Source organism: Meleagris gallopavo, chromosome Z (genome assembly GCF_905368555.1).
Source record: "Meleagris gallopavo chromosome Z, MGAL_WU_HG_1.1, whole genome shotgun sequence".
Classification (NCBI taxonomy): Eukaryota; Metazoa; Chordata; class Aves; order Galliformes; family Phasianidae; genus Meleagris; species Meleagris gallopavo.
In genome coordinates, this window is record NC_139435.1 from 8,955,580 (window position 1) to 8,980,954 (window position 25,375).

Genomic DNA, 25,375 nt, shown 5'->3' on the forward strand with positions numbered 1-25,375 from the left:
CGTTGTAGGATACAGAAATGGTGGAACTGCTGTTCCTCATTCTGCACACTGAGAGATGTCTGCGCTGAGTGAAACTTTAAGTTTTGCTGAGGAATGCCTGCTAAAAAGTCAATCAGAACAAAATTTGTGTGAGGGCTCGTAGTATCTGGCAGGGATGCAAATATTCCTTATTTGAAGATGTGATTTATTGTTATATGTTAGGATGATTTTTGAAGTGATTATAGAAGAGAAAAAGACTTCAGCAAGGATTTGCATCCAAATTAGACATTTTTTGGCTGAACTTGCATTAACTTCCATTGTTGCTTTGTCTGTCTGTGCTACAGGGGAGCATTACTCCAAGACAACCAACCTAGAAGAATATAGGGTCCATACAGCAGACAGCACAGCATCTAGTTTGACTCAGTGGAAGGGAGTGGGAACACACACCCCTCCCTGGCTGGTGTGGAGGAAGGGAAGGCCCTGCAAAGAAGTGCAGTGGGAATGTGGGGCCAGCCCATGGATAGGGCAAATACCCTGAGCTCCATTTCTGAACATGAATCTATGGTGTCAGAAAGCAGGGCATGGAGGGACAGTGCCTGCAGATTAAGTGTGAAGAGGACAATACTTCTACCTGCTTCTAGGCATTCCTCTAAGTAGTAATGTTTTGCTTGATGGTGGAAGCATTGACTCCCACCCATTGTATGGAGAGATGGAGATGGTTCCCTCTGATCCAGAGCTGGCATCCCCATGTTCTCTTCTAGCCTTATTCCCAGGCTGGGAGGAAACAGCTTCAGACCCAGTTGGTATGAGCTGGAAAGATACTGCTGGTGGTTTTAATCAAAGTCATTGTTTTACAAAAGTCTATAATGAAGACTTTTCTTCATGTGTGTATATGTATACTTATATATGTTAGATGGGATGCCAGTAGGCAGTTTTGCAGCTTTTGCTGCAGTATCTGAACAAAACCATGTTTTTTATACATACACACATATATATATATATATACACATATACACACATATATATGTTAGTTTGTATAGGTATATATATTTCTTTATATTCATACACATACACACATGCATATATACAAAGATATAAAAAGGAAATCTCTGTTGTGTTTGCATTGAGCTACCTGCTTCAGAACACCTGTGGTCCTGCCAGTGTGTTCAGCAGGAAACAGCATTCTCCATAACAAACTGTTGCTGTCAAGCGTTGCAGCAGACAAAGGAGCTGACAGTGAACTGCAGCTTGAATTGATTTCTTTTTTTAAAAACTAAAATGGTCATTAAGTCCCTCTGGTGCCTTGAAAGCCGTCTGTAGGACACTGAACTTCTTCCTTGCACAAACGTCTTAAGTTTTTCTTCTAGCCCTCATTGTTTGATGTGCTGGAAAATATTTGAAATGAGAATCTCTACTTGCTGCTGTAATGCATGCAGGTAGGGAGTACATCTGAACTGTTGAATTTGACTGCTTTCTCTCCTAAGGTTTGCTTCTTAATGTTGACACAGAAGTGGTTTTCTGGCATTAATCACCAGTTAACCACTCAAGTGGAAAGGTAAATGCTGTCAGTGGTGAAAGAAAAGAATCAAAGCAAGTATTTTTTTAAGTCAGTCCTTTTGAGTAGATAGAGGTTTTAAAAAACAACAAAACAAACAGACTTGTAACCTGAACATTTTATAAATCCAAAGATTGATGTATTTGAGATGCTGACAAAGAGATTAAGTGGAGAATTTGTATAGCTTCCACGATGGCAGGTATAACAACTTAGTTGAGTTGCTGCATGGTGGGACATAAGCCTTAAGCTTAGATGCAGCCTCTGTTATACCACGTTAATTAGGTCTGATTGTAGAGACTGCTATTTACAAATGCAGTCTTATCCACATCAGAAAACCCTCTTCCTCAGAAAACCTTCTTCCTTGGTCCTAAGAGAAACAACGAATATGCAAACAAAGAATTCACCACAATTAAAATACTAACAGCAAAGTGTTGGCATTACTGTAAATAAGGGATAGTTTCTGTCCTGCTGCAACTTGGAGTCAATGAAGGTGTCAAGCCTTAAATTAATCTTTAAAAAATGTGAATTATTTCATGTCTGAAAAAAACACTTGGTGAATGCTTCTGTGAACTATGGAGCCAGCCTTAGGCAGTGAGAAGGCAGAGGAGGAGCTTGTTGGTGCCTAGGCAGAGACCTCAGTTTAGTGCAGACAGAACTCTGGTGGTGTTCTGTCCTCTACTTAGTGTAAAAATGTGAAATACTTGAGCTCAGCACTTGGTCTAGCACTCTGCATTGGGTACTGTGGGACTACATCTGGCCATCTCTGCAGTAGATTCCAAGATTGCAAAGATGGTGATAGGAGAGCCAAGGTTACCAACCTCAAAGAACGGTGAGAATGGAGCAGCAGACAAATGTCTGGATGTGAACTGTGACCTTGTTGTTGGTTTAGATGTTTTAAGGCTAGAAACTCTTTCTAGTACTTTCAACACAGCAGTAAACCTTCCTGCACCAAGCTAGATGCACTTGGCAAAATTTAACTTAGGCTGCAAGTTGCACATGGTTTTATATGTGCAGAATTTAAAAAATATTTTTTAAAGAATTGGATAATAGTTAAAATGAAATTTAAAGGTAGCTACTATAGATCTTACAGGGAATAAGATCACAAGAATGAGTGTACACTGCAGCAGCAAGTCCACCATGATGCATCAAAGGCAGTGGGCATTCTTTAGTCACCTTGGCTTAAGGAGGATGTCTGTCTGGGTCTCTGTATGCCTTTCTTCCTGGAGGAAAAAGCTGTTTGTTAGTGGGTTGCTTTGTAGGTACAGCAGTTGAAGAGGCTTGAAAGTTTTAAGTAGGTAACATAGTATTTTTTCTTTGCTCCTTATAGAGGAGATTTAAGTGGAGAAAATGATCCACTGCAAAATCTTCAGGGTTGGAGTAGATGTGACGTGCAGAATCTTCATGCTGTCAGCTCAGCCTGTTCGTACATATGCTAAGTGTGGCATATTTAACTGCAGGTTAGCTTGGGAGCTTGTAAGCTTTAAGGTTGGTTGTTTTTTATTTCTGTTTTTTTTTTTTTTTTTTTTTCCCAGTGTTTAGTAGCAAAATATTAAGAGATTAAAATAGCAAAAAGGTTTTACACTCAAAATCTGTCATGCAGTCTTCCTGCCTCTTTGCATCGCTTTGTGGAGTTCTTGTGAGATAGCTGGTGCTGAGCCAAATTTAACTTGATTTCTGATTTGGTTTGAAGGAAGAAAGGATGAAGATTGTAGACTGAAATGAAAAGTGCCTTGATAGAATCCTTAATAACTGTCAGGGTAATTCAATCACATAGCCAGCCATTGCAAGAAGCTCAGCCTATTGGAAGTTGCAAACCTGGTACTTGAAGGAAATGGACACAGAATTGCTTTTTATTCATTTTTACTTTCTTTGGGAGAAGAAGGGGTAAGGAACAATTCTTTCTACAAAGAAGGACCTGATCTGGGCAGGTGACCAAAACCAAGATGATGGCTGTATGCTTTAAATAGTACATCCTCTTTCTGTCTGCTTTGATGTGAATGTTTTTTCTTTAAAAGAAAAATTCCTCTTTTTAAGTTACTTTGGCTATTTCTATCTGAACCAAATTGTAATCTTTTTTCCCTCTTTCGGTAGCTACTTCATGACAGAATAAAAACTGGATGTGAGTTGTGCATTGGGAAGTGATTGATGTGTGCTTGTGCAGCTTCTAGCACTATGAAAAACACAGGTGCAGCTGCTGATGATGTTTGCTAGAAGTAGATTGAAAAAGCAAGAAAATGAAATTGCACTTCTGCAGAGAAAACCTGTTGTAAAACTGTGGGCCAGGAAGCAACTCTGGAAGCAAAGGCTCCAGCTGTTTCTACAGGACAAAATGAAGAGGCTTCTTCAAGGCCAAGCAGATGAGAATCCAAACCATGCTCACCACTGCCAGCTCTCTCCAGTAGAGATCGAAACGGACATGTTTGTTTGTGGAATGAAGAGGAGCTCTGCAAGCACTGAGTTTTCCACTGCTGGAGGTGACTTCCGTCAGGATGGACAGCACGAAACCAAGGGCGTGAGTGAAGTGTGTGTTGGTGAGGTGGAACTGAACTGGGATGGCTATGTAAAAATACCATGCTCGCTTCAACAGAACAAGAAGGACTCGGAAGGAAATTCTACTGGTGCTGTGACACAGACCTCTTCAGAAAGAAAGAGTAGAGTATCTGAGGGGCAGGACCTTTCTTCTCTGAGCATAACAATGAGCTGGAGAGAGAGAGCTGAAAGGCAAGGGTGCTTTCCCCAGGTGAAGCCTGCTGCATACAAGAGTCACAGACGGCAATCAAGAGATCGCTCAGCAGATGTGGTCGATTATATCGTTAAAGAGCTTCAGGGAATAAGCCGCATCCAGACAGAGATTGCAGAGCTCCGAGAGCACCTCACTTTGATAAAAGGCTCTGTGGATGAAGTCTCAAGCTGCGTGGATACTGTCTTGAGTGAGATAGAAGGCCTGCAGGGTGGTTCCACTGCCAAAACTTCAGGTACACATGCTCGGGAGCCAAACAAGGAGGTACACAACGAAGAACCAGTGTTATATTTTTATGGGATTCCAGAAGAAGATGATGAAAACACAGTAGAGCTTATCTGCAGCTTCTTATCTGAGAATCACTGTTTCAATGGTATCCAATGCAGTAAGTATATAAAAGATGCTTATAGATCAGATATTGGAATGGGCAAGTCATTAACACCGAGACCAGCAGTTGTGAAACTTGTCAGTTGTGAACAGAGAGACTTTATTTTACAGAAGTCTATTATTCTGCAAAGTTCAGGGGTCCGGATCACTACCAGTGAAGAGCAAAAGAGGCAAAGTGGCCAGAGAGGCCACAAAGCAGATTCAGTCTCTTTGCAATCTGGCTTGAAGAAAAGTAATTGCAATTCAGCGAATCTTGATGCATCGCAGAGAGCTGATGCAGCAGAGCACCTTCGGACTGACCTATGCCAGGTTAAGAATAAAAGCACAAGTAGAAAAACACAATGTGTAGGGGAGAGATTTGATTCTGAGCAGAAGTCAACTTTGAGTAAGAAAAGCAACTCAATGTCTGAAGCTGGGAAGGAAGCACAAACAATAAGCTGCAATGAACAGCCTTCATATGAGAGTGACTTTCATAAGGCTCTTCATGAAACTCCAAAAAGCTCTACAGAGATGACCAGTTTGGCCAAACCAAATGATGGAAATTTCTGCTGCTCATCTGAGTCTATGGGCCATGCAAGTCAGGTGTGTGCTTCAAGCACTGGAAGTGAACACAAGCATGATGCTGAGGGTATCACTGAGAATGGTTCTTCCCTTCTAGGTACAGATGAGAATATAACTGCAGAAAAAACTGAAATAGATTGTGATACCCCATGCAAATTTACCAATGTGGAGAAAGTTGATACTCAGAGAGAAGACGTTTCTAGTGGAGTGACAACCATTAGCTATGATCGTACAACAGATGAACTGGCTGACAGTAGTGACAGCTTGAAAGATATGATCCAAATGGACCTGAATGATCAAGATCCAACCGATCAGGTCTTTAGGGATGTCCTGGAAAATTCCCAGTATTTTCTTGATCATTCCCGGGATAGCATTGATCTTGTAGACATGAAGTTTTATACTAATAAGCTTGGGAAAGCCATTAATCACTTCAGGTCTGCTCTGCAAGTGGTGTTTCACAAACTGGAGACAAGCGATTCTGAAATGCTTCTGGAAAATGATAGTGGCTTACAGATGGATGATGACAATACACTTATGCTGACCAGTTCAGGTATGTGCGGCAGCTCTGACAACTTTGCAGAAACCCCTCCAAGTCAGTCCTCTGAAAGCCAAGCGAACACAACTGCCAATACTGAAGCGTCTGCTCAAATGCAATTTGGTCCTTCCAGTCTTTCCTCTGTTGCATACGAGCCTCCTGCTTCACGTTTGATGCCATCATCTGACTGTGAAATTCCTGTTGGGCAGCGTTCACCTCCTGATGAAAGTGGAGTAGATGTGAACTCTGTACCTGGGCATGCAAAAGAGTGCAGACCCATGAGCCTTGAAAAGGTGTGCGCAGAGACCATCTACCTGAACAAGTGCATCAACAATTTCAAAAATGTACTGAAGGAAAAGAGACAAATGCGTAGGAGACTCATAAAAGAATTAGCACAGGAAGGAAACTGGATTTCTGCTGAGGAGACAAATTCAGGTAAACAAAAAAAATGTTTTTAAGGAGATGTCCATATCTGGTATTTGTGTAGCCAGTGACCAATATCTCACTCTGCAGGTGAACAACCATAGAAATTAGGAGACAGTTATGAAGGCAAGTGCATGCTCTATACAATGGTATTAACAAAATAACAAAACAACAGCAACAACAACAACAAAAAACCAGCCCAAAAATTGATTGTACAACACATTGGAATGCAAATTAGTAAGCTTCAATTTTTTTCTTTCTTTCTTTTTTTTTTTTTTTGTGAGAGAGAGGGGGAGGAAGGAAGATTTGCAATGCATCTTTGGAATAGCAGGTGTTAGGGTTTTTCATCATAATTCGTGACTTAGTTCCTTGTTAAATATATTAGTTAAGATGTGATAACTAAGTGTGTATTTGAGCTAAAAGTAGCTGGATGTGCAGTTTCAGGAGTTGAGTGCTTCCAGACTTCAAATGGCTCCACCACGAAGTGGGAGTTCTCAGTGTTTAATCTCTGCTTGCTGTTATCCTAGCAGAAACTTTAAAAGGAAAAAAATAAGAATCAAGACCTGTATTTGATGCTGTTTCTTTAGCTTGTCCATGAGATGTTCCATCTGCATGGAGCTAAATCTCTTATTGCCAGCAGAGATAAAGAAATGTTTGACCACAACAGATGTGAGCTAATACAGCAGTGGAGGTATGCTGGTTAACCAGTTCTTGAGGACATGGGAGATGGAAATGGCTGACATGCTCTGATGGGCTGTGTGTTGATAGGCCTTGGTTTGGTATCTAATGTTGGAATGTAGGTCCATCTGCCCACTCCCTCTCCTAGCAGTAAGACAGCTTCTGTCCAAATCACTGCACAGTTAAGGAAAGAGAGTTGATGGTTTCAAGACTAGTATAAACTGCAGCTACAACTTGAAATCTTCCTCATTTCCATCCTCCCTGCATCCCATATTTTATTCAGTTCTCCTCGCAATCATGAAAGCTAGTCAGAATAATCAGTGAAAGTTCTCTCATCCTAAGTGTTCTGTTGGTTTTTTTTCCAGTGACTGTGCTTTTGGTGAGGAAAAGATCCGTCAGTCTGTATTTGACTTTTGCACTAGCGACCTTCTCAGTTATGCAGATCATAGAGCCTTCAATAAGCTCTTTGCTTTCTTGTTTTATTTGAGGTCCTTATTGTGATGTGAATTTGAACAATAGATTTTTAATGAGCAGAACACTAGGATTTGTTAGCAGGCTTGGCACTGATGTATACCTATTTCTGTTTTTTCAAGGAAATACTAGAGTCACTCAAGAATAAATAGTAAATGTGAAAATGAAGATTTCTTTTCTTTTCTTTTCATTCAGAAATTTACATTTTTTCTTTTCTCTCCTCCACTCACCTCCCACCCCTTTTGGTAGTGTTTCATTGTGCTTAGATCCTGGACCTAAGTACTGATGTTAGGACCTGGGGAGCAGGCAGTGGTTTGGGTTAGCCTTTGCCACATTGCAACAAAATATTGAAATAATGTGTTTCTTAGGCTTCACTGCCTGCGAGAATAGGCTGTTTGTCTCTGCTGTTTGAGCATTACAGGCATGTTTACAAGATAGCCAAAGCAGTGGGGAGGAGGGAGATCACAGCTGGACTTTGGTTTCTTAAATCTGGCTCCAGCACAGATTGGCACCCTGAGTTTCCCCTGTTCCATTTTCCTCTGTAGTAATTAATTCATCAAAAAAGTTCATATTTGTGTGCCTTTCTAATAAAGGTATCTCTGTATGGTAGGCATGACAGCTAAAGTTACAACAGTAATGCATAGGATGAAATAACGATGTAGGAAGAGAAACCAAAGGAATCCAAAGAAATTAAGAGTAATGGGGGGAAAAAAAACAAAACATGATCAAACGAGAGCACATGGGAGGAAACCTGGAAGCAGAAGCAAAGCATCCTGACCATCAAGGTCAGGGGAGCTGGGAACAGAAAAGGGGAGGTACAGGGACATTACTTGGCAGGACCCGGAGTGAGGGGAGGAGATGAGAGTATTGCCAAGGGCTGCAGAGCAGGTCAAAATTAATCATACAGACTTTCAGTTTTGGCAAGCATTTTCTGTTAAAATGAAGCAACAGTTTTATTTATTTGTTAATTTTTGTTGTTGCTGTTGCACTCAGCCTGAAATAAGTTTGAGCCAAGCACTTACTTTCTTCCCTTGAAAAAGCACCATATTCAGAATGCAGTGAATGAGTTTATTGTTTTTTTTTTATTGTTTTGTTCTTTTTCCAGTTGCAGATGCCTGTATATGCCTTATTAAATATATATATATATATGTATTTTTTAATGTGCTTTTAAATTCCTGGCTCAAGTCCTCCAAAAACCCAGTTTTGCCTCCTGGCTTTCTGGTTCTGAGGCTGAACCACTATATTACTCGTGCATGTTTGAATGCTCAGTTCAATGTGTTTTATTAAATGTGTTTAGCAGTATTCTGCAGCAAAGGAGCAGATGACAACTTTGAAGGTGTTAGTATGCCTGTGTGTTTTGGTGAATTAGAGATGATGCACTGGCATAAAGGTTTACCTTGTTTATAGCTGTACACAGATGCAGATCATCAGGACAATTTAGAAGTTAGCAAAAGCATGTAGATAGTTATATTTAAATTGAACAACAACAACAAAAAAAGTTCCCCTGACTATATGAGCAAATTTTCAAAGTTTTATCTTGGAGGAATAAAACAAGCAAATGAAAAACAAACATTACAAAATGAAATGGCAACAACAGAATAGCAACCAAGAAAATCACAACCAACCCCCTCCCGAAATAACAATGGATGCTCAGAATGAAATGGTGAAGGAATTCCTTTATTGGGATTTAATCAATGAAGCTGCTGGTGATGGTGGTGTGAGCACACCTCCTGAAAGGAGACGTTATTAGAGGCAAAATAATTCAGTATTTCTCAAAATGAATGCAAGATTCATTACTCAGTTTGTTTCAAAATAAGCTTGATTGATATTTGAGAAGTTCTATCACTGTCAGACCTGTAAGTTTGACAGCAGTCCGTCTGTGTGAAGGGTTTATCCTCAGTGATTTCCAGCTAGGGACTGAAGTTGGGTTTTCCCTGCTCAGCATAACTGTGCCATGGCAAACCCAAGAGTGCAACAAGTTCAGCTCTTCTGCACTCAGTGGCTCAGGAGCCCACAGGAAGGAATCTGGTTCAGATGCAAAGGAGATAAAAACCCACAAAGGAAGTCTGGATCTGCCTCTGGAAGTGAGACAACTGAAAGGACCAAGTCAGAAGAGGTTTGGATTTGAAGGGCTTTAAAGGGAAAAGAAAGGTCTGGAAGTGTAACTGGGGCTGCCTGTGTGAGAACGTTTTCCTCCATTAGTTCAGAAGCAAGAGACCTGCAAGGTGGTCCGGTGGCTTTCACAGATTCCCAGAATGGCTGGGGTCGGTAGGACCTCTGTGCCCATACGCTTCAGCCCCTGTTCAAGAAGGAATACCCAAGCAGGATACCCAGCAGCACCATGTCCAGGAATCTTCTCAAGATCTCTGAGGAGGAGACTACACAACCTCTCTGGGCGACCTGTGGCAATGCTCCATTGCCCAGACAACTCAGAAATGCTATCTGTTCATCAGAAAGAACATGCTGTGTTCCAGTTTGTGCCCACTGTCTCTTGTTGTGGCACTGGGCACCACTGAAAAGAGCTTCTCTTGCTGAGAATCCATGCAAGTATGTGTTAAGGTAGAAAATAAAGCTTTTATTTCGGCTACAATCCAGCACTTCTTTTGCTGAAGTAATTTGATTTCTTCTTAGCAATTGAGTTAAAATAGCTTTTCTGTTTTCCTGTCTTGGTGATTGCTTGTGTGTAATTATACCCATACAGGGAGTGACTTTGAAAAGTTATTTTAGCTTTTAAACCAGTTTGAATGTCCCTTCTTGCCATGAAGGTATTCCTTCTCCTCCATCTTTCATTAGCAGCTGAGTAATGAAGTTACTGAAGTTATCTGGTTGGAAGACTTATGAGATAACATGTCTCTACCGGAAGTTTTAGTATGACTCTCATATGATTTTAGTAGCCTTGAAATTGCCTATCCATAAACATGAGATTTAGTGTAGGAGGCTTCTGTGTTGTTCTTGGTTTTTGTTTTTTTTTTTTTCTTTCTCAGAGGAGAACTGCGTAGATTTATAAAACTAGAAAATATCTCCTTGCGTTATGGTATTTGCAAAAGCAAAATGTGTTCCGTGGGAGCTACCAGTTTCCTCATATTGGGCAAAATGTACAGGGGACGAGGAGGGAAGGAAGGGGGATGCTTCAAATGCAAGTAGTGGATGTACTCTAGAGGGAGGGGGAGCAAATCTGTTCCACTTTGTAATAAATACAGGTTCCCTCTCAAGTGCGATAAATGGCATCTCTAATTCTGTATTAAGATTATTCTTGAGTTTTATTAACAAGAACTGTAACTCTGTAAAAATTGCTCTGAAAACTATATGTTCTAATGCATGTGCAGTTATGGGTGAAATTGATCATGGTTTAATTTGGGGGTAGTTGATAGAGATTAACTATTGAATGTCCCAGGAAGCACAGCACAAAACTCTGTGCTGCACAGATGTTATATCAATCTGCAGCAAATGTTTTCCCTGAAATCGCTTTATTGATCTCATGGCAGAAATCTGATCTATTAACTTTTCTTCCTCTCCTTCTTCTCTTTTTTTCTTCACAGAAGGAGGTAGAGGAGAACTCCAGGTTGTACATGTTGTCCCTTCTAACCAGCATCTCTTTCTGAAATTTCCTCTGTGTGCATGCCTTGTCTCCATGTAATCGATTGCTCCAGCTGAGACCCTGGGATTCAGTTTAGCATGTTATGGTTGTTGGAGGCAGTGTTAACACTGTGTGTGAGCTAAGAGTCTGTTCAGTGCGTAGGACCTTGTACAAAGAGAAAACATGAATGCTTCGAGTGATCTCCCTTCGGGGCTCTGTGGGGCGTGTGTGGTGTGCAGAGGCACTGTTAGCAGAGTACAAATTGTTTATTTTGTATTTCCCAGTCTCCCTCTTCATGAAATTGCTTTAAATCCTCATTTATTTTTTATCAGCTGCATTATTTCATTCCATCTCTAGCCCGTTTGTGCACTTGCAGCAATCAAAGTCAAAAGTTCCGTAATGGGCTCTAATACCACAGTTAAGCATGACTGTGGGTACTGGGAGGTGCTGTTAGAGCTCTGTGTTGCACTTTGAGCAGGGCAGTGCTCAAAGATAGATGTTAGCTGCCTTATCAGCTAATAGTAGATAATCAGCCGACTATCTAGCTATCAGACATAGCTATAAACTGCCTCTCTGGTCACAGACTTGATTGTGGGCAGTCTGTGGGCAACTGGTAGCTCTTTCCTCCTAGGAGGATCCACAGAGTTTTCCACTGACTGCTGTGTATGTCTTTTGTTTCTGTTTGCAGCTGTACCTCATGCAGAGAAATTTCTCTCTGTTGAATTCTCAGTTTACATTTTTATTTTCTTGAACTTGCACAACATGGGCGAGGTGCCTGCTGTGCTTCTGTCTCTCCCATAGCTGTGAATCAGGCTGAATTACCTTCCTGGGGTAGATCAACACTCTGCAGCTTCTTGGCTTCCATGTAAATCTCGTTTGATGAATTTTCATTTCTAAGCTGTATTGGCTGACATATCAAGAGATTTGTTTCATTTTTACTGGCCAATGTCCATCCATTCGTCCTTTCTTGGAATTGCAGAGATATGTGGAATTGGTGTCAGGTTCTGTCCTCTTCTGGCTTTGGTGCAAAAACATTGCAGTCTCCTTCAGATAGCTCATCTTCTGTGTGGGAAACTGATACTGGCAGATTCATCAGGTGGAAGGAGCTTCCTCTGTGGCTCTTAAATCATTTTCTGAATCAATGCTGTTGCTGAATATCGTGATTTCAAAATAATCCTTCTGCTTGTTGCAGCTTTGGATCCACGTAAAATGCAGCATACTTGAATCAATAAAGACATTTAACCACAAGACTGACTGGTTTAATTGGGATGATTTAGCTTAGTCTGATTCTACTAATGCCCTTGAAGAAAGGATCTAATTAGGCATGACTAGAATTTAATTTAGACGTTGAAACAGTTGCTCCTGATTCAAATTTATCTACAGCTAAATTTAGGTACTTGAGTTTCAATAACCAAGCATGGTATTTGAAAACAAGTTAGGATGATTTTAAAAAACAAATACAAAGTCACTGCTGATTTTTTTTTTTTTTTCCTTCTATGTTGACATAATGCAGCTTTCCATATTCTACAACTTTCTTTTTGTAAGGGGACAGCATGTTGGGCACAATACTTAAATGTGATGGAAACTTCCAAGTTTAAACTTCTATGTGGTCTGGGAGTTTGCCAGCAGGTCTGGGGATGTTCTCCCAGAAAGAAGACTTCGTGATTTTATTTTCACTCTGCTTCTGTCCATTTGAGGACTTTCTGTCCTATAGAAGTAGTTTGTTCTATCACTGAAACATCTTCCTTTGTATGAGATAAATTGCAAGATTTACATATTTCAACTTTGTTAAATAACTTATCAGACTACTTGTAATCATATCTACTGCTTTTCCTGAATCAGCAGAACTCCTTTTGAGTGACTTTTTTGGCCTCACTAAAGATTGTATTCTCTATGACTGAATACCATGATTCAGATGATCTTGTCTGTTGGCCTTTCTCATCCATGGTATTAAATTTGTGCTACTGTCGCTAGCATGATTTTGGTAAACAGCTCTTGGTTGGGAAGAGACTTTAATTACTCAGAGAAGACCTTTCAGCAGCTGGTTGAATCATCCTTTTTTGTGAATTAGTATACTTCATTACTGGAGAGACAGGGACTTCCCTGGCTGAGGAGATTTGTTGGACAGTGAATGTAAAATTTATCATCCGTCAGCATCAGAAATAGAAAAACTGGGCAGAGGGGTGATGGACTGTTTTGTTTATGTTTGTCACTCCCACCTTTTTGGTGCTTCTTTATGCACTTAAAGGAAATTGGGTAAGAAAATAGTTGAGATTCACACTGGTCTCACTGCTTTCAAAAAGAGTTCAAGTGACAGAGCTGCTTAGAGAAGTGAAGAAGACATCAGATAGAAAACAGCTTTGTGACATGTGGGATGTTCAGATGTTACATGTGTTGACATTGCCTTTCCGTTTGTTTTGGGAAGGACGGTGTTAAAAGCTCTTACGGTGGTTCCAGACGTTCTTTGCATCTGCCCATTGTTTCCTCTGCTTGAGTAGGCTCTCAGTGAGCCTGGCTGTTGTCTTGAGGCAGACCTGAGCAGATCTACGGCTGGTAAAAAGTCCCAGAGCAGCTCCTGGAGCCCTCCTATGTGCTGGAGCCAGTGCTGCCTTCAGAGGATGGGAAACTCTCAGCTGCAGCCCTTCCACCTGAACAACATTGCCATTTGCCTTCAGGTGAAGAGGAATGTATGAAATGTTCCTGCACACAACAAGGGTATAAACTATCAACATTCTTGTTTAACTAGCACTCCTGGGGGTGCCTGTTTATCTAAATGCCAACACTTGTAGGTAATGTAGCCTCTGGTTCTTTAGCTACATATGTCACTGCTACAATGGGCTGCAGAGGACTTCTTGCTGCCCTTTGGCAATATGAAATGTGGTTATTACCTCATATGTGAACAACCTCACTTCTTTCTTTAAAACTGCTTAGATTTGGTGTCTCTGTCTCTCTTTGAAAGGCTACTGCAGAACTGTCATGGTGAGGTACCTGACTTTCATCTTCCGTTTATATTTAGCCTCAGTTCTTCTATGTTGTATATTTTCCCCTCTACTGAATAAACATAGAAGAAGTTTCATTTTTTAGAGTAAGAGGTGTGTCTTAGTCTTCCTATAGCATTGTCTTTGCACCTTTGCACACTGGTTTTACCATTTTTCTATGTGAATTCTTTTTACTTTGGTATAGAATAAGATTACTCATGCCTTTCTAGAGGATTCTTGCCAGAACTGTACAGTAGTATTTATGCTTTTATTTCTATGCAGACATTTCAACGGATGTCGTCCTTAGATGATGTTCTCTCTTTACATGGCTATATCATAGTGGCTCATGGCCACACTGTGATGACTGACTTGAGTCTGCTATCACCTGCTGTTTTTGCATTGAGAATCTGCTTGGAAGCCATAAGCTCATGGCATTTTTTAGGACTTTGACCTTGCCATTTCTACTTTGTTTAATCCTCTGTTGTTGCAATCTTCAGCATCATCAGTTTTTTTCCATCGGGGTCTGAGTTCTGTTCTGTATTGATAATTCTCCCATGTATGTCATCAGCAGATTCTGCTTACTCCCACCAGTTTTCGTTCTGTATTGTCCATAGCTGGCTCAGCTAGTCGCTTATTTACCCACATTAAAGCTCCCCTACTCCTGTTCAGCTTATCCAGCCTTATTTATGTCACTTGCCATCACATCAGAGCTTTTTTGTTTAAATGAAAGTTCGGTTGGTAATTCTTCGTACAGTTGAAAGAAAAATGCTTTGTCAAACAAAAACTAATATACCAGTATGACACTTTTTCCTGTTTTCTGTTTGTCTCCATTCTTTTCGTGTTTGCTCTGAAGCCTTTCAAGCTGTTGAAGCCAATACTGAGCCAAAGTTATCTTGGCTCACATTTCCTTTCTTCCCCCACACCTTAACTGCATTGGCTTTTCTCCAGACTGAAGGCATCAGCCCTTGTTTGATATCTGGCAGGTTCTGATTCTCTGTTGTTTGCTCAGGAAGAATGCTGCCTGATGCAAAGTAACCTCTGTTTTCATTTGGGGGTAACTCCTGTTTAATTTGCCCCCACATCAGCGTTATCATTTACTAAAAGCTCCTTGTTTGTTCTTTACTGTTCTACTTGGGTGGTTTTTAATCTCAGCCACATACCAGTTCTTCTTCTCACTTCCTTTCTATTTAAATGTCTAAAATACTTGGCAAAAGAAATGAAGATAAATGAGCAGAAGAGCAGTTTATTTATCAAAATCTGGGTGATGGAGGTTTGTTTGCTGACCATGCTTTCCTTTCTTCCTTTCTGCCCTTCCCCACATCTGTGGGCTTTGCCATTCTCTGTTGACTCTCAGCTGCCCGAAGGAAATGATTATTGCTCAGATAGCAAAGCTTTCCCTGGACCTTATTTATTTTTTTTTTTTAAGCAGAAAACAGTTCTTGGTACTATTGTGGTTTCAAAGCTGCAATATTGCCCCTACTATTTGTGATCTATAAATTTGGCTACTTAGAATTTCTCTCATAAACTGACTGACTGAAGACCCTGTTAACCCCAGTTTCTTTTGCTGGTGTGTGCTGCTAGACATTTGCCATTCTCAGTTATTCAGGACAATAGACCCACTTCAGCTGAACACTTGTGTCAAGCTCAGTCCAGTATTAAGTGTTGCTCCATTTTATGACTGCTTTCTAGTTACAGCTCCTCCAGATGTTCAAAGACAAAATTATGAATGTCTGCCCTTCTGTGCTCGGAAGGATCTGCTTGTGTTTTCTTCATGGAATCCACTCCTCTGACCCACAGCTGAGCCAAATTCCTCCATAGGAAATGTAGGTTTCAGGTTTTCAGAGCACAGCTTGAAGAAATGTGGAGCACAGCACTTCCTGCAGAAGCCCGGTGCACAGCTCTGGGTGCAGGGGAAGTGTTCCCCGGTGCTGGACCATGAGTCTGAGCTCCTGCAGACTCTGTTGGCCAGTGTGATCACAAGGAAAAGCTGGAGAGCGCACTGAATTATGGATAATGTCATGTTGTTCGTGCCTGTTTAAAATAAATAAAAATATGTAAACTTCAGATCTGCCTAGACTTGGAGTTCTGGGAGTAATGAATATGGAGATTGGGCTTTTGATGATGTCTAAGTTGAGACCTCAAACAGAAACTTGTTTTTCTTGGTTATTTCTGCTTTTCTTGGGAAACCTCATCTGACACCTGTTAACAACGTGAAGTTGCACAGCTCACCCAAAGCACGGGACAAAAAATGAATCTTTCTTTTAGAGCTGCGTTCTTTTATTTTGTATATAAGTACAGCTTATTTCCTGACAGATATTTCTTTGCATTGTGATGATTCTCAGGCAGTGTCCTATAAGTACTTTGTTTTCCACTGTGTTCATGTTGCAGTCTCTTGGCAGATGTGATTATAATTATCTCATGTTGGACTGTTAGATATTAGAACTGTTAGATATTAGTGTCTTGTTTAATCCTATTTGGTTGCTGGAAATCAGCTTTTTTTTTTTTTTTTGGCCAAGAAGTGCAAAATAGCAAAATATATGAGCTGTAAGCTGGATCATAGATGCTTCCAGTTACAGGTAGACCACCTTCCCCTTACACAGCAAACTCTTGCTCCAGGTATACTTTAAATGTTTGTGCTCTGCTCTCACTGGTCTACTGAAGATTTTCAAAGAAACGAAATGTCACTCTATAAATATGCTCCTATGAGAACATAGGAACATGGTTTGAATTCATGAATATGCATCTTCATGTTGCTGCATGTGGTAGCTTTTGTCATATCAAGAGATCACTATTCACTTGCGGCCATCTTGCAAGCAATGGCTCTTGCTTGTCAGTTGCTGGAAATTAAGTAGTTGCATTTGAATGAGTGGAGCAGTAATGGGACTTGTCTGGCTTAGGGGGCTGAGGAGTCTTTACATTTGAGCATGAGCAGAGTCTATAAATGCTTGCAGAAAGTATGTTGCTCAATCATTTGTGCGTTTTGTAAAGATGCTTTTAATTTGAGTCCTCATTATGACCATGTTCATGTAAGTGGTGACCTGTTGTAACAGGAGCTCTACAATAGTTCATGCTTTTGTTGTATTAAAAAAAAAAAAAAAAAAAAAAAAAAGATGGTATTCAAGGCTCCCTTTTGAAAGAGGAAGTGCACTGAACAGGCTCTTCTGGTCCTGGCTGTGTCTGTATGACCATTGAAGGTGCTTGAATGACTGTCAGGATGCATTTGCCGCATGCAGTGTGGTCTGTTATCCTTTTCTCAGCATATAATCTCAATGATTTTTCTGGCGTTTTCAGAAACTAATTTAAAACTGTATTTTTGCCTTCCCCCATTTAAGGGTCAAGATGAGACTGATCCTTCAAAACCACCCTGGCTCAAAGGAGGGTAAGTGCTGTTTTGAGCTCCTTGTTTCTCTGTTTACAGTTACAGTATAGGTCTCCAGTTTAATTTAGGTAGAAGCAGCACATGTAATGTTTTTAATGGCCATTTGCAAAGATAATCAGATAGCCATGCCTCACTTAGGGCCAGACTGTCTCTGTGTGTTGTAGTTTGCTCTTAAACAACTTGAGGTGGGCTGTGCATCTCTTCAGGAGATTTGTGGTTAAGGTTTTAGATGCCATGTATAGTTTCTAGTATGATGGAGACAACTGCTGATGGTGACAGTATTAAAAAGTGCTTCTGAACCCTGGAGTCTTTTCCCTAATGGTAGCTGTGACTGATTCAGGAAAGTGCAGCTCAGAAAAGCTGCTATGTCTTTTACTCTTAGGAGAAAAAAAAAAAAAAAGGAAAAAAAAAAAAAGTAGTCTTGGGATAGTCTTCCGTCTTTGCAGTTATTTCTGTGGTCATTGTAGGAGTCAAAACTGCGAAACTACAGTAGCTCTGGAGTCATTGCAGCCTGACATTTTTAATACAGTGATCATCATGCCTCTTTTAAACAGGTGAGAGTGAGATGATGTTCTTTCTGCAAGTAATCGTAGCAAATGAAGCAGACAGATTTTGATTGCATGTAATTTCAGCGTAATAGGTGCCAGCATGGTAGCTTCCCTAGCATCCTTCCTTGGAAAAAAAGAGCGACATATTTTCCAAGCTGCTGGGTTATGTGCAGTGTATGTGATTAGAGCAATACGCTTCAGTGGTGGTGTACTCATTAGGAGCTGATGTAGCAGTAGATTTGTCCTGGTATCTCAGCAAGAGCTTGGCTTGCTACATGTACAAGTTAATTCTTGTACTACTCAAGTAAGCTTTCCTAATAAACTGCAAGTTAAACCAGAGGCTTCATTATACGGTTTTCTGCTTTTGGAATCTTTGTTCTGTAATGTTGGTATTCCCACAAAGCTTCCTCCACACCTGCAGATGCCTGGAGCTGCCTAGCAACCCCATGCTTTCTTAAGGAGCCCAAGATTTTGCTGGAGAACTGGCAATTAGCTGGAGCAGGAGACAGTGATTTATGCTAAATATAAACAGCAGCTTTTCCAGCTTTAACAGGGAGCCAGTGTATTGAGTTTGCTGGTTCATTCTCACAAAAATTTTATCTAGCCTGAAAGATGAGCACAACTGCAGTCCGGAAATACTTAACATTAGTTGTATCAGTTCTAGTTTTGTCAGGCCATGTTTGCTCTAGTCTGTAAGTTTTTCCCCTTCAGTATGAGATGTAATGAAATAAACTGGCTAATGTCATTTTGACAAAAGTTGGGCTTATTCACTCTATCCCTGCATGCAGGGGATGGGTGGCAAATGTTTAATTCCTCTGCAAGACACACTGTGGATTAATTAGTCACAATATACATTAAAGTACTTTGGTTCAGAGTTCTTCTTTCCTTAGAAGATTGGAGAAGTTCTGTCCTTTGAAGGAAGCAGTCATCTTCTGTCATCACAAACAATCTTTGCTCTGTTAAATTTTCAAGATTTAATGTAAGCATCTGTATGATGAAGGTCATATTAAGTGATGAATACATGCTTCAAGCTATCTACAGTTTTAGCATAATGCAAGAGAATCTTCTTGTTTGTAACCTCTGCCTTTGGAAATACAGCTTTAAAAAATAAAAGTACAATTGGTATTAAGGAACATTTTCTGGTCATAATGTCTCATATCTGTGTATTTTATTTACTACTGCAAATCATGTTCTCACACAGAGATGCTATTCATTCCCTAATATAGCACTCCATAATAATGCTACAAATATTATATACTTGCAGAGGAGAATCCATGGTGTATGTATTTGAAGCACGATCAGTACTTTTGTCTGTGCAAACACTGATTTTGTTAAGCAAAGTAGAGATTGTGCTAGAACAGAGAGACTGGGGTAGCTGACAGTACAAGTTAAGTAATTTTGAAAATTAAGAATTGTTGCTGATTTTTATTTTTTTTATTTTTTTATTTTTTTTTGGTTGATTGGTTGTTTTTTTTTAAAATTAACAAGCAAAAAGCAGGTTGTCTGAGCATAACCAGAAAACTAACTAACTAGCTAACTAGGTATTAGAGTACTTTTCCACTGTGGAAAATGCAAGCACCTTTCAAATATTCTCCTTTGCCAGTCTGTTCTATAAGTGATTATCTTATTTTACAGGTGGAAAAACAGTAGTCTGGCATAAATATTTTGTAGCAAGCTGGGTTGTAACTAGACATGCTTCTCAAGTACAATAACTTGTTTAGGCTCATCTTGAATTTATAAAACATACAACGTTAGTGTTCTTTTTTCCTCTCTTGGTTAGAGTCACAGTTTCCTTTCAATTGAATTAGAAAAACAAAACAAAACCAACAAGAAATGTGTCTGGAAATCCTGTAGAAAGGAATTGTTATTTCCAGCTACGCTGTTAACTTTAGCAGAGGCACTGACTCTGGATTTTTATTTGTGACTATTTTGTCATAGCTCTTCTTCTTACAGAGTCTCCTTTGTGTTTTTGAGATACTTTCATTGTTCCAGTGATTTCACCCAAATTTTTTACCTGAAAGTCAGCATTAAATTAAACTGTGCTATGATTTAGATAAATCTGGAATTTTTGACATCATCTGAATAGTCATCTGTGACACCTATTTCACCCCAGAATAGTACAGCTAGGATCAGAGAGCATTTTTTAGCACTAGAGCACCAGATAAAACTCTTATTTGATCTCAGCAAGACTACCGAGTTCTTATGCATATATTTATTATTTTCTGATTTGGGTCAGATTTTTCTGTTTTAAGCCAGAGGGGATTACTGTAGTGTAACTTGAGCAAAAGTTTGTTTTGTAACTGTATGTTGGAATGAGGATAGCCTTCAGTAAAAGCACCATGTGGCCTTGCTGTAGGGATTTCCTGAGCTAGAGAACCCTCTTATTGTTCTTTTCTGGAGACGACAGCAGCTTAGTCTAACTGAAATGCTATAATCTCCTGTTCCCAGCTGCAGTATCTATGGTCATGTTTGGCTGGCAGAGTGGCATAGTGGGCTGTGATTGGGTTTGATTCATTATGTAGGAGCACAAAGAACCATGTGCAGCACACATAAGCCTGATGTTGCATGCAGAGGCGAGGTTCACGTTGCTTACCTTCTCACCGGCCTTATTCATCTGGCAGCAGCTGGCAGCTCAGCCATGGATCGGATGTGTCACCCTCCTACGCACAATCAGAAAAGTCAGTTTCACCATTACAGCACCCTGACGTTACTATATTTAAGTCTTTCCCTCCTTTGACACAGTCTTGTGCTAGGCTGTGCAGTAACATCCTTCCCCACCCCATCATTGTCTGCTGTTACATAGATTTGGACATCATTAGTCTTTTCCTAGTGTTTTCTATTTTCTGACTTTCTGAATTTACTGAAAGGGGATGACAGTAGGTCCTGCTTGCCCACAGAAGACAGGCTCCCTGTTGTACCTGACCAGCCTACCAATTTTCATGGCATATGCAACTTTATAGTGGAAATCTGGCTTCCTAGATCATTTTAAAGTGTAGCTGCATGTGCATCTTTTAGATGAGCAGTATTACTGTCCCACCGTATCTTTTCTAGTAGATGTGGTGTCTTAAATCATTTTAGATAGCTGTAGCATACAAATCAGAAAAATATGCAGGTTAAAGGCACTGGCCCTTTTGCAGAGGCCAATACACCACCCATCTGCAAAACGATGTGCGCCAGCATGGCGCAGAGTGGAGATGGGTGAGTGAGGATGGAGAGGTGAAAGGTTCCTGTGCACTGGTAGCCAAGCAGAAGGCCTCCGAAGACATATTGTTCATGTTGCCAAACACGCCTGAGCTAAATCATCAAGCCTTCAAGCAGAAGTGTACGTCTGTGTGATATTACGCAGCCAATTCATTTACAGTTATTCAGGCTGGCTCATCAGGAAATAAGGAGACTATCACATCTTATTTCCGTAGACTGAATGTTGCTGGGCCGGAGGCCCTGTTGTTCCCCCACCATTTCCACGAGCAAATGGCAGCTCTTGTCCATAGAGGCCTGAATGACTTCAACTGCTGAGCAGGAGGAATGGGCACTCTTAAAAAAACAAAAATAGTCTTCTCCTTTCTCCTCCGATGTCAGGCTTTTCCTGTAGGAGCTAGGACTCTAGGATTACGGCTGAGTATGCTCTGGCCTGCAGACTGATGACAGGTCGCAGTGTCCTGGCTCTGGGCTGAGCCACTTTAACATGCTCCCTCCCATCCACTGACGCAGGGCAGAAACATCTAGACGGTTGCATGTGCACTTAATTTATACTATATATTTATGCTATAGATTTATGCCGTCTGAAGTATCATCTCAGTTCTTGCTGACTTCCAGTAGCACATTTCCCCCATGCTCAAAAAAAACCATCAAGCAAAAAAACTTAAAAGAATCAAACTGAAAGGAAGAGGGTAAAGAAAGACTGTAAACCGTGGATGAACCACACCCATAGATCTCTGGTTCTGCTGGTAGATAAGGATTTTTCCAAGTCCATGCCTCACAGAAGCTGTGGGAACCAGCCCACCTTTGCATGCTAGCAGCAGCCACTGCAAGGCAGTGGATACTCTGCAAGCATAAACAGTCTATTTAGAGTTGGCCCAGTACTGAGAATAGGAAAATGATCCTTTTTTTCCCCTTTTTTTATCTTTTTTTTTTTTTTAACCTTCTTTTAACGTTTTTTTTTTCTTCTCCTTTCTTCTCCTTTCTTCTCCTTTCTTCTCCTTTCTTCTCCTTTATTTCTTCTCCTTTCTTCTCCTTTTTTCCCTCACTTCCTCTCTTCCTCTTTTGCTTGTGTGTTAACAACATTGGTTTGTTTCACTTCAAGTGAACTGATTCTTCCTCATTAACTATTACATTAGCAAGGAGGCTAATGATCTAACAAAGGGTTTTGGTCATCTGTTTACTGTCTGTTACTGCTCTTGAGATTTTCAATTCTTTTTTTTCCTCTTGAATCTCCAGGCCTGCAGGTGGTCTCTACGGCATTGACAGCATGCCTGATCTACGTAAAAAGAAACCAATTCCACTTGTCAGTGATCTGGTAAGAGATTTTTCTTCTGCCACGCAGTCGATGGTGGCAAATAGCTTTACTTTTTGACATATGGTAATGTTCATTGTCACTTGAAGAAGTTGTAAGTTTCCTGCTTAGTTAAATTAATTCTTACAGTAAGCGTTTGGGAGTTAGAAATATCTCAGTGAGAATGAGGCGTGTTTTCATACAGTGTTTCATTCACTTGGCAGAATGTTTTTCATATTTGTTTTCCTTCTTATTGTACTCAGAAGATTGGATTAAATTTAGGCCTGTTTTTTTTTTAATATATTTTCCTAAAAGTCACATACTTTATGGAAATTTATGATGTCTGTGTGAGGTCTGGCAAGTTGGAATTTGGGAGGGTAGATAAATGAACATAATGTGCTTGAATTTTTTAAAGTAGTTTGCAGCATTGCCAGTAGGCTCCTGCTCTGAGGAAGCACAAGAATCAAACATCAAAAATGAAGACAAGTTTCATAAGTTTGTGTGATACGGTGAAATAAGGCTTCAGTGGGACAAATGGCTTTCTGTTGTCTGCTTATTCAGTACATATAGCACATTCATCGTTGGGAGAAACGCTCTAACAGCTGAAAGACCAAAGTTTCTGTATCCTGTAGTTCCTGTGAAAAGATGCATACAGTTCTCTCTGCCATCTTATGCATGGGAATCATAATGTGTGTCTTACTAACTGCTTGCATCTTTTTAATCTGTGCGATGATGGCATTAACTTGTGTTGCTTCCTTTGAATGCTTTCATTCACTATCTCCGTAGGCCATGGTAAGTGAAGCTAAAGACTGTCCATGAAGTCTTCACTAGAAGCAAAATATTTTACCTTCCCTTCACTTTTTTTGCTTTTAATTTTGAACCTGCAGCATTGCAGTGCATGCATGTTACGTACTCTGTCTTGATACATCACTGATGGAATGAACTGTTTTGGTCAGTCTTCAAATGGCATAAATCAGAAGACAAATGGAGATTTCTGATAAAATTTGATGATTCTAAATTAGATGTTATTGATTTTAATTGCTTTCTCTGCTGTCATCTGTGTATGGCAGTGTTGGGAGCTGCAAAGACAGGGGCCTGTGCTGCTCAGGGCTACAGAACAGCATTGTTGTGGCGTGAAGGAGGAAGTTTTGTGGCAAAAATGCTGTTCATTGTATTCAGTGATGGCCAATGAATGTGATTCACCAGCACATTCAAACCTGTGTTCTTTATCCTATTTGTGTCTCTCTCACTGTCATATTTTGGAGTGTTGTGTAAGTTTTAAACCTGCCAAAAACCTCATTTTGTTTACAAGTGAAATTAAATATAAAAGACAGTCCCTCATTAATTATCTTAAGCAATAACAGTGTTACCATTGCTACCAGAGCATAGATGTGGAGAGGTGAGCCCAGTTTTCATTAACAGTTCTTGCCAAAGAAACAAATAAAAGTTTTCCACAGTGAGACTGCCTGTGGGCAGATGAAATTAATTTGGAGGTCTCTCAAAGTATGCATTGACTTTTGAGATGTGAAATGTGAGATGTGTCACTTAAGAAACAACTTGAATGTACTAGACTGCTGGCTTGATATCTGGCATGACAGAGTGTCCTTGCTCACATCTCTGGGTATGTGGTACAACTGCATTTTTAAATATGGGCAGTAAATAACAAACTTTGTTCCTCTGTAGTCACTGGTTCAGTCCCGGAAAGCCGGAATTACCTCAGCAATGGCCACCAGAACATCTCTCAAAGATGAAGAGCTGGTAAGTGGAGAGCTGTTTAGATCATGTTAATGCATTGTAAGGGGAATTAGGTTCTCTGCGATGCAGGGCTAGCTTCACAGTCTAAAGATATAGATGTGAAGCTTCACATCATTTGTTTACAGAAAACAAACGTAACAAATAAAATTTAACATGTCTTATATGTCCCTGAAAAATACAAACCTCTCAGCTATCTACTATGGGAGACAGCATGTGAAACTTGCTTCATGACACCTTGGTATCCCTCATCTACAAACTGTAATTCATTTCTTCCATCTCACTTACTTTCATTTAATGGGCTAGAGAAACATTTTTGCAGGAGGATTTTCTGCTTACACTTGGAAAACTTGGATAGATTCGGCTACTTAAGATGTGTAGATTTATTGCACTTCTCATGCCTTTTCCCTAACACCTGTGTGATAACCAGCAGCAACAGCTTTAGTCACCTTCCTGGATGTTGGCTTCTGTGTATTCTTGTCTTTCAGAAATCTCATGTCTATAAGAAGACCTTGCAAGCCTTAATTTACCCTATCTCTTGTACAACCCCACACAACTTTGAAGTATGGACAGCCACAACTCCTACCTACTGCTATGAATGTGAGGGGCTGTTGTGGGGTATTGCACGGCAGGGAATGCGCTGCGCTGAATGTGGAGTCAAGTGCCATGAGAAGTGCCAAGACTTGCTCAATGCTGACTGCTTACAGAGTGAGTACTTGCTTTGCTGCTTCCTGTCCTGAGAGGTGCAGTGAAAAATGGCTGTTCAAGGGTGTTACAAGAGCTAAACACGTGTGTGATACCTCAGTGATCAGCAGAGATCACAGTGAAGTTTATTAAAATGACTGTATATTTTCTGTAAGGATGTCATTAGGCTAAACCTATCCTCATCAACCTGTTGTTTATTTTTTGTTTAAACAAACAAAAATATGCATAATGTGTTTAATCTCTGTTTATCAGCTCAGATGGTATGTTTGCTGTCATATCCTGCACAGAAGATAGTCTGTGTAGTGGATGGGTAGGCTACTAAGATGGGTATCCTGATTTCTTCTGTCCTTCCTGCCCCAGTATCCCAGGCAGTTTGTTTGTTTAAACCTTCAGCTTGCGATAAGGTATATTGTAAGCTTTCCAGAGCACTAGTGAGTTCCTGCTTAGGGATTACCATCCATGAATTTAGGTAGGATTTTTCACATGCAGATTGGCAAGGCATTTTGTCATTTGAATAGGAGTGCCTTGAAGCTGAATAGATTTAGAGACCTCTTACTGAATAAGGAAGATGAAGGGTTAGATAATAAGTAATGCTTAAGTGTCTGGGCTGTATTT

The 25,375-nt window shown here is 40.2% G+C and overlaps 1 protein-coding gene across 7 annotated transcripts in view; it reads left to right on the top strand.

Annotated features, from left to right (window-relative positions):
- Positions 1 to 25,375, top strand: part of LOC104914788 (protein unc-13 homolog B) — a 205,114-nt gene that overhangs the window by 99,091 nt on the left and 80,648 nt on the right. For 5 of the 7 annotated variants that reach the window (XM_085214534.1, XM_085214535.1, XM_085214533.1 and 2 more), the window contains 4 exons: positions 17,217 to 17,263; positions 22,249 to 22,327; positions 23,987 to 24,061; positions 24,544 to 24,763. In XM_085214534.1, coding sequence (XP_085070660.1) covers positions 17,217 to 17,263; positions 22,249 to 22,327; positions 23,987 to 24,061; positions 24,544 to 24,763 — 421 coding nt within the window. Of the gene's footprint in view, positions 1 to 3,634; positions 6,193 to 10,868; positions 10,892 to 17,216; positions 17,264 to 22,248; positions 22,328 to 23,986; positions 24,062 to 24,543; positions 24,764 to 25,375 lie in introns of those variants that run through there. The other 2 variants (XM_085214538.1, XM_085214539.1) reach the window with 2 other exon arrangements.